At 34.2% G+C, this 15,946-nt stretch overlaps 1 protein-coding gene across 2 annotated transcripts; it reads left to right on the top strand.

The window, feature by feature from the left end:
* Nucleotides 1-6,491: 6,491 nt before the first annotated feature.
* Nucleotides 6,492-15,745, top strand: LOC115991857 (P-loop guanosine triphosphatase YjiA-like). 2 transcript variants are annotated; one of them, XM_031115806.1, is made up of 10 exons: nt 6,492-7,020; nt 7,487-7,552; nt 7,678-7,858; nt 7,987-8,183; nt 8,691-8,741; nt 8,887-8,978; nt 10,291-10,430; nt 14,313-14,416; nt 14,574-14,678; nt 15,443-15,745. In XM_031115806.1, exons 1-10 carry the CDS (start codon nt 6,652-6,654, stop codon nt 15,578-15,580), a joined length of 1,443 nt encoding a protein of 480 aa, XP_030971666.1. In that variant the 5' UTR covers nt 6,492-6,651; the 3' UTR covers nt 15,581-15,745. The 2 variants fall into 2 exon arrangements, with proteins under 2 accessions (XP_030971666.1, XP_030971667.1); XM_031115807.1 differs by having other exon boundaries at nt 6,496-7,020; nt 14,313-14,407.
* The last annotated feature ends 201 nt before the right edge of the window (nt 15,746-15,946 follow it).

The following is a 15,946-nucleotide window of genomic DNA, read 5'->3' as shown; positions in this document are numbered from 1 at the left end:
TCGATTTAAATCAAATAGCTACTATCGAGGTCTCTCTATTGTAATCTAATAGTAGTTGTTTTCTTTTGTACGTGTATGTGTGTGTGTGTATATATATATATATATATATATGTTAGGTTCAAGTTACACCTGATGTAACTCTAAGCAATGTTACACCACCCAATAACTTGTTAATAAATTCATATTTTAAGAATCTCACTGTTAAATTACATGTTCTATATGTGTTTTTAACATGCATGTCAATTTTCATGCCAATCGGATGTTATTTACCATGTGATCCATAAACTCATCTTTTATGAATTATTTTTAAACTACAAAAACCTGAATTTAAATAATTAATTGATAACATGACTGTTAATCTTTGCTCACCATGAAATTTTGCAAGCATGGAGAGTATATGAATATAATGTAATCCAACGGTAAATTTGTCAAAATTCGCATCTAATAATAAGTTATTAAGTGGTGTAAAATCACTTAGGGTTATATCAGGTGTAACTTGAACCCAACTCTCTCTCTTTCTCTCTCTCTCTCTCTCTCTCTCTCTCTCTCTCTCTCTCTCTCTCTATATATATATATATATATATATACACATATAAAAATATAAAATTCAAATACAACTCACAGGTTGATAATTAAGCCAACACCAGTTACTCACTTTTGTTTCAAGTTGTGGTGTTGGTTTTGCTGGACTGCTAGGTTCCCCCCCCCCCTCTTAGATCTAGGTTTTTTTAGCCAATTTAAGTTTAGGTTTTATTATTATATTTCTGATTAAAGGAATTTGAGAATTTTAGTTTAGGTCCTTTCTAATCAAAGGAATTTTATTTAAAATTTTAGAAGGAACCAAACACAGGAAAATGATTTTCATAGCATTTTTATTTACGCAACCAAACACGGTTAAATATTTTACAATGAAACTATGGGGAGATGAACTTGATTTTCAGGCTGAGGCCCAAAGGCCCAAAAGGTCATGCTTTAAGAGATGGGCCAAGCCCAAAAATGTGGATGGGAGTAAGAACACCTGAGGAATAAAGGGCAATTCCCCAGAACAGGTCCTGTTGAGATCCGAGTTAGCTACCATTACTGAAACTCTTGTTTGAGGTAACAAGCGAGGCTTGTCCTTCGACAAATACGTAGGGGACCAAGAGCAACCGATTTCCTTTTTGATCTGAGATGCCACCACCATCAAATTTGCCTTAGGAAATGCCATGAAAGAATAAGAATAACAGAGGCAGTCACCTCCGGATTAATGAGAGGTTTTTTGCCAAATCTCTTCCACATTAAATGCATATAGATTAGCGTAAATAGTGCAAACACCCCCAAAAGTCCTATTTCATGATGAAAATGAGGCAGAACAGAGTGTGATGCGACAAGAATCTCGAAAATCTTGCTGGAGGTAGGCCTGCTGGAGAGATAAGGGAAGAAAAAATGTTTATAAAAGGGGGAGGGGGGGGGGGAGGGTGCAATAGAGAGGGGGTGGGAAAATATTGAGGGAAAAACATGGAGAAGAATAAGAAAGAGAAAGTTACATAAGCTAAGTAGAGCCAAGTTTTATTTTAGCTTTTTTGCCTACTCTCTGTACTTTGGGAAAACAGTCTATGTATCTTTGAATAATTTATCATCCCTCCTTTCTTCTTAATCAGTTGTTTAAGTCTCTTATTGTAGAACTTTTACCTTATATTTCTTATAAATAAATTGTGCAAGTCAGTTGCTTAGTCATTGTAGCTTATTACGGTGTTTGAGTTTTGAAACCCCACAAAAACATTTTACAAAAAATATTTAGTCAGGCTTCTGATTCATTACTATCACTCCATCAAATTTCTTTGTTGTTCTGACTAGGTTCCAGGGGATTGAAAGAAAGGGATTTGATATTGGGTTTAGGATTAAGCCTATGGTCATGTATATCTTGAGGTTGGAATGGGTATGGAGAAACAGGGTTAAGGTTAATGGAGTTGTTGAAGTGTTTGTTATAGCTAGGATATGTAAGGGTCATGAAATGTGACATTATTTTTTGGATAATCTTTCTTGTACAAGGGAGATATTTGGTTTAAGTAGAGACTCTCCATTCCTAACTCTTTATAAGCATAAGAATGGAAAGATTGTATCCCATCTCTAATTAGTGGTTTCAACGGTGGACTAGCAAAATTATTACTTTCATAAGGTTATGTTTGACGGCTGTGGAATGGGTATAGAAGTGAACGAGTATGCGTGGTGCAAATACCCACGGCTCACGGCTTGGAATGTAAAAAAAGAAGAAGGTTGGGTGTTCAAAGCAAATAGATATCGAGATAAGAGGGTGAAAAGAACTGTACTGTAGATACACATCAGACATGCTCACAAATTGTATGATACACAAATGTGTATCAGTGAGAGATCGCGCCCTCAGGCCCAAACCGTTCAAATGTAGGTTTTGTCTATGTCCCACATGAATGTGATAGAGTCGTGTTGGTGCCTCTCATGAGACAATAAGGGGGATCCTATTGTTGTTATTCTCCCTCTTAGGTTAAGTGCTTTAAAATAGAATCGCCACTTATTTTAATAGATAACATAAGAAACTAAAAAAATTGAAAAGTGCATTATCCTTATTAATGAATTGAAAATTGTACTTCTCTTTGATAATAATTAAAAATTATATTGTTTTGATCCTAGATTCAATCTAAAACAAAAGTACAAAACTTTGATTCCTAGTTACAATCTAGAAAGAGAAAATTAAAAGGATAAGCCTAATCTACTAACCCTTGATCTTAGTTTGAAGGCTAGATTACAGGATTGGGAAGGTGTTAGGCACCTAGTTTGCCTGGTGAAACCAATCTTCTAGACTTTGGTGGCCAATGATCATGTCACATCATTCAAACATTGATAGGCATGATGAAACCCTATTCTAGGCATGCAAAGAGTCGATGTTGAAAGACATGGTGAATATGTGTGTGATGTGATAAAACCATAATCTAAAACGGGTGGACATGTTATTTGAATTGAAAACCCTACTTCTAAGAGCATGTGGACATATCATTTTGAATTGAAATCCCTAATCATACAAAGACTAAGAACATCCTAAGTATAACATGCTAACATACAAGAACATGTGAAAAACCTAGAAAATAAACATTCTCGAATCTAAAAATTAAAAGCATAAAAAGAAAAGGAAGGTTTAGAAACCTTAATTGCATGCACAACACTCCAAGCACTACCCTTAATAGAGAGACGAATTTTGAAACTTCAGAGAGTTTCAGTTTTTTTGAGGGGATTTCCAAGTGTTTTGAAATAGAGGTGAATGGAGGTATTTATACTAAGAGTGGGGGAGCTAGGGTTAGGTTTCTAGGCAATGTGGGACTCAAGAAAATTAGGTTTTCTGAGTGAAAAATGTAGGATTCAAGGTCAACTTGTGTGGGGAGCAAGCCGTACTAAAAAAGGGAAGAAAATCTAGAGGCTCTAACCTAAGTGCCAATTGGCAATTAGTGCACAAATCCTCTAAATTTTTCCTATTTCATTTCGTTTGTTTCTGTTTCCAATTCAGACCTATTTTCTTCTGAATTTTGACTTTATTTTCTAATTTTCTTGATCCTCAAATTTAGAAAATCAATCACAAAGTCAAACATGTCTAATTAATTAATTATTTAATCAAATTTTAACTATTTTGAAAGATATCAATAAATGCTTTGACCTGGATTAGATTCAGTGCATGCAACTTTATTATAAACTCTACTCTTAGCTAATAGGACCATGACACATCACCTAATATACATTGGACTAAAAATAGGCCAATCAGAATTAAGAGATCATAATCACTCATGCTCGGAATTTGATGCAAGTGCATTTTACCATTAAAATTGTTTATTTAATATCTTTTAATCTGGTGGTTCGATTAATGCTCATGAACTATTGTTTTGATCGTTATGACCTCAAGATTTTTTTTTATGAAAGTAATTGGAGATCAAACCGCTAGAATTATAGTTTATAGTATAATATGAATCGCATCATATTGTAAAATATATAGACATGTGGATTTAAATTGGATTTTTTTTGGGTTAAAGTTTGTGCTTTGATTTTTTTCCAACAAATTTAGACTTGTTTTTAATACAAAATTATTGGGTTACTTGATTGAGCCCAATGAAAAAACTTGTTCATGACTTTTTTTCCCTATAAAATTTGGACTACAAACTTGACACTTTATTTTCATATTTGCAAATATCTTTTCTATACTATGAAAAAGGTATTGAATGACAATATAATTACGTTTTATTTTTGTTGTTATTATTATTATAATTCTAAGAAATATCTTTTCTATACTATGTATAAAGTATTAAATGACAATATAATTACTTTTTATTTTTGTTATTATTGTTACAAGTCTAAGAAGCTAGAATGCAAGAAGGAAATATAAAAATAAAATAAAATTATCAAAGTTAAAGAACAAGAAGAGATAATAAAATCTGGTGATGTGGAAGAAAATGTTAATGAAGAAATAGTTTTGCTAGATGATGAATATGTTGATAACACTGCCTTGGATGGAATTGATTAGATAAGGTGATAAATATGATGAGAAAGAAATTATTATTTTGGCTCTCATGTCATATATTACACTTTTTGGTTTAATCAAATTAAACATGGATGTTACAAACACATGTTAATTTGATTTATTTAATTAGTTTTGTTAAATATTATTACATATGTGATGATCATTAAACTAGCCACTAGTTGAGTTATTTATTTATTTTTTAAACAAAAAATAAACTAGTCATTAGTTGTGAAGAGTCTTGTAGTTCAACTGATTGACACATTTTGCTGTGTCCATGACATTTGGGATTCAATTCCCCCCTCTCTTGTTGTAATTATCGAAGTATAAAAAATATAAAACTAGTCATTAGTTGAATTAAATATGCTCCAAATTTATAATAAATATACTTTTTAATGTTTTGACAACTATGATTTAATGTTCCAAGGAAAACCAAACCAAAGGGCTTTTGTTAAGCGATAGTGGAGGGAGGATTCTATTGTACAGCTACACTATGATTTTAATTTTTTTTAAGGAACACACTATCACTATGAATGCTATAACCACAAATTATTTTACAACATTTTTACAGAATATTAATTTGGCTAATTTTCATCTGGGTCCACTACTAACATCTTTTTTTCATTTGCCAATAACCATTCAACATATTAACAATTTGTAGATTTTTTTGAAAAATAATTTATAACTCTAACATTTTCTGTCTATAAATAGGCATAATTCACAATCCTGCTCAGATTTTTCCCATGTGGGGAGGACAATTGATGGCATACGCCAAAGTTACATTTTTAATTCACAAATTGCTCCTTAATTCTGTCTCTTCCAAATCTTGCTCCTTAATTCACAAATTGTGTTTTCACTATCAGACCCTGCTCTAGTCTTGATGCCGCCTTATAATAACTTATATGCTGATTTTACATTGAACTGTCCATAGTTAGATTTTGACCAAACCCATTTGTCCTCTTGGCCCCTAGTCAGCAGAGTGGGATACTAGTTATTTCTGCTACCTTTTCATCATCAAATATAGTTGGGGCAACATTTGTTAGTAACATGTGCAGCATCCCGGCTTGCCGAGTTTCTAGGATTGGGTTTGAAGTGTCGGGCAACCATGGACTTGAGATTGAACCTACAAACAAGAGTACCACATATAAGAATGGAATGTTGTGAACTTAGGATATCACCAAGAGTCACTCTGTTGAGAAGTTGAGATACTCATTGGTGTATTATTGTACTGCCCATGGCCATGCTCCAAATAGTGCGAATAAATTAAATTGAAAGTAAGCCAAGCTAAAAAACACAATCAAAATCCACATCCTCTTCGAGCTTGAGAAATAAATATTGAATAATTAAAGTGGAAGTTCAACAAACTGTTAAGTCAAAAAATGTTAATCACCACCGGACCTTGTAACCTAGTGGTACCTAGTTCTACTTGTAACCATTAGTGCGGGGGTTCTATCCCCCGCAATAAACAATTACCCAGCCAAAAAAAAAAAAAAAAGTCAAAAAATGTTAATCAAACAAATATTCTAAAAATTATATATCTTAAATGCACTATAATTTTGTGTCCAAGTATATTCCTCCCTTCAAACCTATTTTTGATCCATTTGAAATTATATTTAATCCTATTGGAAACTAATCTGAACTCTATAACTCAAGTTCAATTTCCTAAACATGCAGATTTTAATAATACTATATGGTAATAACTGATTATATCATGTTTAAACCCAAAAAGAGAAAGAAAAGAAAATCAACTCATTTTTTAGAATCTGTTTGATAAATGAATTTGAGTAATATTGTTTATAATTTTTTGAAATAGTGAAAAATTGTTTAAAAAAAAGTGTAATATTATTTAAAAATTAAAAATAAATTGTTTAACAAGCCTACCAAACGCCTTACTTTTTATCCTATTTTTCCGGAGCTTAAACCAAAAATAGAAAAAAAAAAAAAAAAAATCTTTCAAATGAGAATGACACTACCGTCCGCAAGTACATGTCTGATTCTGATATTATTTCCATTGAATACCTAGAGAATTTGAGATAGGCAGATAAACCCTTCACTCTTTCTGTGCACAAATCCTAAAACCCCCCAAAACCCAAAAACCATTACAAATTTCTACAACAAAACCACATCATCATCATATCATGGCTTCATCAATATCAATAACGGCGGACCTAGCCAGCACCTTTCTGAGCCTCAGCTCTCGCGCAGGCGCAGCCCACCGCACCCGACTCTCCCAGGTCCGAGCCACTGTTCTTCCTTTCTTACTCTCTCCAAATAATAAGACCTTTCAATCCCAGTCCCACTCTCTACGCTTCAGCTTCAGTACGTTGTCGTTTAATTCCAGCATTATTGCCGCCAAGCCCAAAAGGGGCCTCCGCCGCTTCACCACGGCGGCCACCGCCACAACAACCACCACGCCGCAGAGCGAAGGCTCTGATCTCTCCTCCAAAATCCCGGCCGACAATCGCATTCCCGCCACTATTATCACTGGATTCCTAGGCTCTGGAAAGGTATATTTACATTTTTAATGTGTGTATTTCATTTCTCACTTGAACAATACTAGTAGAACCGACCCATCGATTTGGGACTAAGGCTTTGTTGTTTCTTTATGCAAATTCCTGAAGTAATAGTTAAATTTGGAAGTGGGTTGTATTTCTTTTTTTTGAAAAGTAATGAAATTGTGTTTGAAATGAATGTTGGCGTAGTAAATTATAGTAAAATTCAAGAGGGTATAGTTGCTTGCGAATGAAAGAGAACTAGTGGGTTGATTTTTGCAAGCCTTGAGAGCTTGAATTCTGATTTCCGATACTGCCATTGCAAATCTTGCTTGTGACTTATCGGGTTGCTAGTGATTTTCACATGCGAAGAATTATGATATAGTAAGATTTGAGTTGATGGAGATTTTAACTTTGTTTTTTTAGTTGTGGGTGTTTGTATAAGTGCTTATGTTGTTATGTTTTATTTTGAAATGAGCAGACAACTTTACTTAACCATATTTTGACTGCGGAGCATGGGAAGCGAATTGCGGTGATTGAGAATGAGGTATGAGGTTAACTTTGCTTCTCCTGTTGTGCTTATGTGTGTGTTGTGCATCCCATGTTGGTAATAGATAATTGAAGTTAGTTTTTAAATTTGTAATTTGTTGTGTTCTTTTCTTGATTTTGTAGTATGGGGAAGTAGACATTGATGGTTCTTTGGTTGCTGCAAAAACTACTGGGGCTGAAGATATTGTCATGTTAAATAATGGCTGTCTTTGCTGCACTGTGAGGGGTGATCTTGTGAGGATGATTGCAGAATTGGTCAATAGGAAGAAAGGGAAATTTGATCATATTGTAATAGAGACTACAGGTAGGGATTACGGTTGTTGCTTATGTTCATGATTATTATTTTTATATGTGCACTAGATGTACATGGTTGGCTTCCACTTATTTTCGATACTTTGTAAAACTTTATGCAATTTGTCTGGAACTTTGCAGGATTGGCGAATCCGGCACCTATCATTCAGACATTTTATGCAGAGGACCAGGTTTTCAACGATGTCAAGTTGGATGGTGTTGTCACTTTGGTTGATGCTAAACATGCTGGTTTTCACCTGGATGAGGTTAAGCCAAAAGGGATAGTCAATGAGGCTGTAGAACAAATTGCTTATGCTGACCGTATCATTGTGAATAAGGTATGCATGATTATATTCTTTTTGCTCATGTACACATGATTACTGTATTCTTTTTGTACACTATGTGTGACTGCTATATTCTTTTTGCACACTGGACTTAGAGCTTAGTCATCTAAAATTGAGACTTCAGGATTCTTGACAATGTTAGCCAATCCATATGCTTTTCTTGATTTGAGTTTCAATCCCTTTCCCAGTTTGTTGCTGGCTTGTGCAACAACCTCATTCAGTGTGGCCTGACGGTCTCAGACTTTAGAAATCTACGAGCTAACTAATTTACTTATATATATTTACACAAATGGAAGTTGATTGACATCTTAGACATGGAAAAGTTTGGTTTTATATATATCTTATGTTGGAGCGCTTCCTCGTGTTTGTGGTGCTGGGGTTATTAGAACCACTGTAATTGAGAAGTATATATCAAAATTTATTTTAGGATGATTGATATAATTTTACTCGAGAAATTTGATTAATTTGCACTTACTGATTGGTTATTGTTGTTGTCACTAGACTGACCTTGTTGGTGAGCCAGAAATTGCTACTTTGGTGCAGCGAATAAGGGTTTGTATCACGCCTCTCCTTTAATTTAACTTAAATACTCTTTCTTTCTTTTTTCCTTCTAATCTTGTTATCTTCTTTTGGTTTTCTCATTATTTGATTCATCTCCAGTATTATGTTGATCTTGATGTTTTGCGTCTGAGAGCAGAATATAAATCGAATGGCTAACTTAAAGCGGACAGAGTATGGAAAAGTTGACTTGGATTATGTTCTTGGGATTGGTGGCTTTGATTTGGAGAGGTAATCATTGATTCCCATTTCTGTGTTGTGGGGTTTTAATAGTTCTATTATTTACAAAAGAAGATCCAAGTCTCATTGCTGTATATTTAGGACGTTCCCTGCTCTTTTCTCTAAAAACTAGTTTCTTTATAATATAACTTTAATTACATTCTCATTTTATGCATGTATCATCATCCAATAAATTGAGATTGGTTTTGATATTGGAAGTTTGCTTCTTTGTACTCCGATTTGGCAACTACATGAAGTTGTCTCAAATTTGTGATGACCAGTTTTAATTTCACTGTTGCAAAGTAGCTATGCTCCAGGCCTGCTGGAGGCATCTGTTCCATTGGTGAATTATGACATTGAGATTCCAATTCTGGATATTTACTCTAATTATCTCATTCTGATGTTAGATCTTGGGCCCTGGAACGTTAATGCTTCCTTGACCAAAATAGAAATGGTAAAATGGAACAAAAAGAAGAGAATATTGTTATTTGAAGCGGGTACTATGTAATTTGCTCTTTGGTTTGCTGGTTGCGTCACTCACAAAACATTAATGTTCTCATTGTGAGAAAAATTCAGTAAAAGGTAGCACTCAATTTTTTGCCATTCACCAACCACTGTGTCCAAATTACTATTGAAGCTCCAAAAGAATGTTTTATCTTAATCTTTAATTTCTATATAAATAAATCTGCACGTTTGTTTTCATATAAAGAGATTCCCGTATTAGTTGCTGGTGCCATCTTTAACTTAATGCTTGATTTGTTTCTTTTAAGACTGCTTGTGAGTCTAGTTCTTTAGCTCTTAGAAAAAGTTTTTTAAAGTTCAGAAAAAAAGGACAAGGTCTTTGAAGTTCTTGCAATGATGGTAGGCTAAGTATTGACTTGTCCTCTACAATCATCCCAAAAAAGGTAAAAAAATAGCCAATGAGCTCTAGCTCAAATGGCACTTCCTCGTTTTGAAATAATGGGATGGAGGGTGAGGTTGTAATAATGGCACATCCTCTTTTTTTTTTTTTTTTGAATTATTCTCTTACTTATCAAAAAAGAAAAAAGAAAAGAAAAAGATCCACTTTGTGTGTGTAACTTACCAATAACAAGAAGGGTTACACAATACACATTCATTGGGGTGCAATGGGGAACAATTTGGTTTGTCTATTTCCTTTGTGACATCCATTGTTATGACGTTATCAAAGGGACCTATTATTACTCTGATGTTTTTAGTCTTTATTTGTGCTGGGATGCTTTGCATTTTTGCCATATTTCTTTGTTATTCCCCTGCTTCAGCTTGCATTTGCATTTGTGGGCTAACATTGCTGGAATATTTCCAGGATTGAGAGTGTTGTAAATGCTGAAGGTGCAAAGGAAGATGACCATGATCATGATCATGATCATGAACATGACCATGACCATGACCATGACCATGATCACCACCACCACCATCATCATGATGAACATGACCACGCACATGGTAACTCAATCATAATAGCATTTATTGACTTTGTTTGTGCCTAAAATGTTATCTTCTTTTGATATTGTGTACAACAATAAATATCTGTTGTTAGAATTTGTGGTGCGTTAATGGTGGTTTTATCAATTTCTTCTTGTGAAATTAAGACTGCGTAGTTCATCAAATTTATTAGATATTCTGAGCTACTTTTAGTAGATACTTGCTGTAACCTTTGCTTTCAAATTTTTTTTTTTCTTTTAAAGTAAGCCCTCCCTCTCCCCCCCTTAATTTTCTGTTATATCATGGTCACATGGTTGTAGTTGGGAAGGCACAAAATACATAAGCTTAGTGAATTCACTAGAGTTCTTTGCAGATACTCTAGTATGGGACTTAACTATTATACAATAAATTGCAATCCTTGGTGAATCATGATATATATTACCTTGGAGATTCTCAAGCACAAGTCTTATTGGGTTTTATTTGGTGATCACTAGAGTTCTAGCATATGTTGTCTTTGTGAGAATTACTAATGTGATATTTAAATTGAAACTTCATTGATAAAATAATTATATAGAGTTAATTTCGAAAAAAAAAAAAATTGTTTATATTTCATCCAAAAAATATGTTCATTATTTAAAAAATAAAGTTCAAGGGTATTTTCTTCATTTGCAAAGTCCTCCATAATGGTAAAAAAATTAATTATATAGCTATGAGATTAGTATGTATAAGACCATTCTTAGCAATCAAACTTTATATTTTTAAATATACTGTAGTCTAAAATATGATATTTATCCAAATTTTAAGCATATTTGGAATAATAATATGTCAATGCTTTTAAATATTCTAGTTCTTGTGAGTTTAAACTCTAAAGAATCAGTTCTCTTAAGATTTGAAATTCTTAGCAACTGAACATATCTTATCGATTCCAAAGAAATCTAGAACAACAAAAGAAATTATGTATACTTCACGCTATTATTATTCAAGTGATTTTTAGAGAAAGAACCCACTACAAAATAATGAATATGTGAAGGAGTTCTTTTAGTCTATGACATACACCTTATATAACCCTTCAATCCAGAACACAGGCTACTTAAGGCTAGACTAGAGATCCCTTCAACTTGATTTTTGTTCTCTTTAACATTCCTTCCATCAAGGAGTTTAATTGAAAGTTACTTCAAAGTGTTATTCACCAAATGATATTCTAGGTGGCTTTCACAAATAGAATCTTGAAAGATGGGTCTTTATAAATCACTATTACTATTCAATAAAATAAATCTAAATATTATAATTAATTATATAAATTATATGGGAGAAACATTAAGTCTCCTAATGGTGGTAATCTTACATTCTCCCACTTGGCCACATGATATTTAAATAACTTGATGAGTGATATTTGCTGTAATATGGCCAAGATATTACCCATGCCATCTTGTTTTGAAATGCTCACACTCTAATATAATAATGCCCTTGAAGCCCTGACTCTAACCCGTACCCGTACCCGTACCCGTTTCGCTCCTACTGGACAGCCTGGATTCGGAAAATTTGGAGCTGTTTTTGGTGGTGGATATGGGGTTCCTTTTGGGGTTAGCAGGCCTCGTTATGGCTTGGTGAGACTCGGGTCCAAATATGGATTCAGGTATTGTAGGAAGAGTGAGTATGAGCAGTCGAATCATAATATGGATTAGCATATGAATGAAAGATTGAGTTTGAATAGACTGAGTTGGAATATGGGTAGGGTATGTACGGAGACTGGAATCTGAGGAGCATGGATTGGAATAAGGATCTGAGTATTGCCAAAAGCTAGAGTCTGAGGAGCCCATATCAGAATACAAATATGTGTATGCCAAAATTCAAGTGCAACACATTCAATTCGAAATATGGATCTGGGTATGGTCGAAAACTTGAGTATGAGGCTATCATATTGGAATATGGATCTGGGTATGGCTGAAGTATGGGACATTTGGTCAGAGTATTTGATTTTTTATTTGAGTTGGAGCATTTCACTACTTGATGGTATAGGTGTTGGGAATTTACGAATTCCTAGATTTGTGAGAGGTGAAAAACAGATAGAAAAATAACACACTAAGACAATTACATGACACAAGAAATTATGTGGTTCGACAATTTGCCTATGTACACAAGTTGCAGAGATTTACTATTTTTACGGAAAAATAAAAGATGAGGCAGTACAATGTTTCTCTCTCAAAACAAAACACAAACCCTAATTTGAAACAACGGTATATACATCCTACACAGAGGATCCACAATGGACTAAGCCTCAGAATATCTCCTATTAAAACCATAGCACTTTTATCGGGTCGGATTATAATCCGAATTAAACACAAACTAGGCCCAATTTAATAGGTAATAATATTATGGTCATATTACAGTGATTATCACTCATCAAGTTATTTAAATGCCATGTGGGTCAAGTGGGAAAATGGATGGTTATCTTCATTAGGAGACTTAATGGGGCCCACATACAATTTATCCTAATTAATTAATTATTACATATTTAGATTTATTTATTTTTTAATAACAAGAGTGATAGATAAAGACTATCTTTTAGGAGTATTTGTGAAAGTCACCTAAAAATGTTATTGGGTGAATAGACGTTATTTTGTGAATAGGCGTTAATTTGTGAATAAACACTTTAAAGTAACTCTTAATTGGTGAATAAAAATTTTGAAGTAGCTTTCAATTGAATTCTTGATGAAAGGAGTATTAAAGAGAACAAATGTTAAGTTGAAGGGGTCCCTAGTCTAGCCTTTAAATAACTTGTATTCCCCATCAAAGTGTTTTATAAAGTGTAGGCAAAATAACTTGTATTTTCCATCAAAGGGTTATATAAAGTGTAGGACACAGACCAGAAGAAATTATATTGCAATGGGGTTTTTCCTTGAAACTCACTTGAACAATAACGGTATGAGGTATGTTTAATTTCTTCCATGGAATTAATTTACTTGAGCTAGGTAGTAGCAGGAAATGAGGATTGTTTATTTTGGACTCCAGATGGAAGGAAAGTTAGTGTTTGATTCTGCTATGCATGTTTAACTGCAGCTAGGATCCCTTGGAAAGGTGTATGGGGGTAGTAAGGTCCCAAGTAAAGTGGCTTTCATTGTGTGGACAGCAACCTTAAGTTCCATATTGACCATGGATAATCCTATCAAATGGAAGATGGTGGTTAATAGATGTATAATGAGTAAGTGTAGCTGCGAAACCATGAGCTTTGGTCTTTTGTACTCAAAGCTTTCAGGGTTTTATGGGTGATGCCAAGGCAGGTGATGGATTTGTTGATTGTATGGAGAGGAGTGTTTGGCCATCACAAAAACAAGGTGGGGGGGCAAGCTATGTTGCATTGTCTTATGTGGATGATATGTAGAGAGAAGAATCGTCGGAACTTTGAGAAACGAGGAACTATTTTTGGAGGAAGTTAAGAGTTTTCTGAGATCTTTTTTTTTTTTTTTTTGGAATATTTTCCTTTGATTGGGGGTTGTCATGTAGTTCCATTGTTGATGTTTTGGATCATATGAATGTTTGTTTGTAATTCCTTAAGGACCCCCTTTTTTAAGGGCTACTTTTTGATAAAATATCTTATAAAAAAGAAGTTGCGTTTAGATTCTTCCATTGTTCTAGATTTCTTACACTGCATGGATTGTTGACATCTCTCTCTGTCACGTGCACACACACACACTTTATCTCATTATTTGTCACTTTGTATTGGATATATGCTTGTTAGTTGCCGGAGCAGATTTGTCTGAGTATTTGTTTTATGGCCCTGGCCATCCAGTAAAGACCGGAATTTACAAAATTCTGTTGCTCTTCTACATATAGTGTTATGATAAAATCCCAATGCAGTAATCCTAGAAACCAATAACAATGTTTGTCCCTCCTTATCTGCAGAACATCATGATGGTCACAATTCTCATGATCACAGCCACGATCCTGGTGTTTCTTCTGTCAGCATAGTTTGTGAAGGGAATTTAGATCTTGAGAAGGTTGGTTCTGTACATACGTTTTGCACTTTTGTGACAGTTATCTTTATGATTGATGAGCATTTATACCTTTTTGCTCAATCATGTGTTCTTAATTTCAGATAGTTTAATGGCCTGGAAAAGGTAAAAAACTGACAATTTGAACTGATGACCAATCATTTTATTTCAGGCAAACATGTGGCTTGGCACATTGTTGTTGGAACGTAGTGAGGACATCTATCGGATGAAAGGTCTCCTATCTGTTCAAGGCATGAATGAAAGATTTGTTTTTCAGGTGAGAGTTTCTGAAATGCCACTGGCCTTTGTATATATTTTTCTTAATTATATGTAATTTTGATTGCTATATATCTATTGTCAAAGTTTTTATTTACATCTTTAAAGATAATTCCTTGGGGTACCATAATTGGTTGGGGACAATGTCTAATGAAATGGAGGTCACTAGTTTGAATCGCTCCCTTTCTCTTCTCTTGGGGCTAAAACTCACTCAACGTATTTCATTTTTCAAAGAAACTCTTAGGATTTTTTGAGTTGATATTTCTCCTTTCGCTGATAGAATGGTGGGTCTCAGGACATCCAAGTAGAGTTACCAAATTATACACAGCTAATAGTTACTTAGAGAGGACCTATCTTCCTTTCTGTTGGTTGCACAAATTTTCAGCATCTTATTCAATCAATGACCACGTCTCTTGTCAATTTCGAAGGTATGAGTTTATGTGTCTGGTTCAAAGTCGAAACTTGATGGACATTACTCTTTATTATATGTGTATTACAAAGATCAATAATGCCTGATAACAAATTTCTTTTGGGAAGTGAAATGAGATCTTGGACATTTATGTCTGCTGTCTCTCTCTCTCTCTCCCCATATTGGACTTTTCCCCCTGATTGATTCCTTATTTGATGTATTCTTGCATATTGAGTTCAATGAGAGCTGGGTTTATCTGTTATTATTTTTGAGTTGGTGATGCACAATTTTTGTTGCATTTCTGAGCATTTTTATCTCTGCCTTTCCTGTTTAATTGTGGTATTCTTGTGTGGTAGGGAGTCCATGACATATTCCAAGGTTCACCTGATCGGTTGTGGGGCCAGGACGAACCAAGGACAAACAAGATTGTGTTCATAGGCAAGAATTTGGATGCACAGGAATTAGAAAAGGGTTTTAAAGCCTGCTTACTTTGATACTAACAGGAGGTTTTATCCATTTTGAGTCTCACTCTCTGACACTAGACAGATGGTGCTTGAACGTTGTGTTGGTAACTTGGTTGTCTAATGGTGCATATGAGAACTATGTGAAACAGTCAATTATAATTGCCATATAGAAATTAAATTCTGATCCCTTGAGTTGTTTGGTGTTGTCAACAATAGGATCTCTGAACTTTTGTCACACGACGACTGTCATACCGTGCATATTCAAGCGATGATCTCTTAACAAAATTCTGGTCATTTTTCTTTCTGACTTAGAATATGTCATCACATCTTGTTCCTACAAGTGGGTTTAGCCCAATTTTAACTCTTAAGAAAGCCTTAACTTTTCATAGCACAAGA

This window comes from Quercus lobata, chromosome 5 (assembly GCF_001633185.2).
Source record: "Quercus lobata isolate SW786 chromosome 5, ValleyOak3.0 Primary Assembly, whole genome shotgun sequence".
NCBI classification, from domain to species: domain Eukaryota; kingdom Viridiplantae; phylum Streptophyta; class Magnoliopsida; order Fagales; family Fagaceae; genus Quercus; species Quercus lobata.
This window is presented reverse-complemented; position numbering and strand designations above follow the sequence as displayed.

Bases quoted from the DNA above. Each gene is read 5' to 3' on its own strand.
- LOC115991857 (XM_031115806.1), top strand. From the start codon at position 6,652: ATGGCTTCATCAATATCAATAACGGCGGACCTAGCCAGCACCTTTCTG. The intron at 8,979-10,290 runs GTAATCATTGAT...GAATATTTCCAG, and splicing joins GGTGGCTTTGATTTGGAGAG to GATTGAGAGTGTTGTAAATG. The intron at 14,417-14,573 runs GTACATACGTTT...ATTTTATTTCAG, and splicing joins ATCTTGAGAAGGTTGGTTCT to GCAAACATGTGGCTTGGCAC.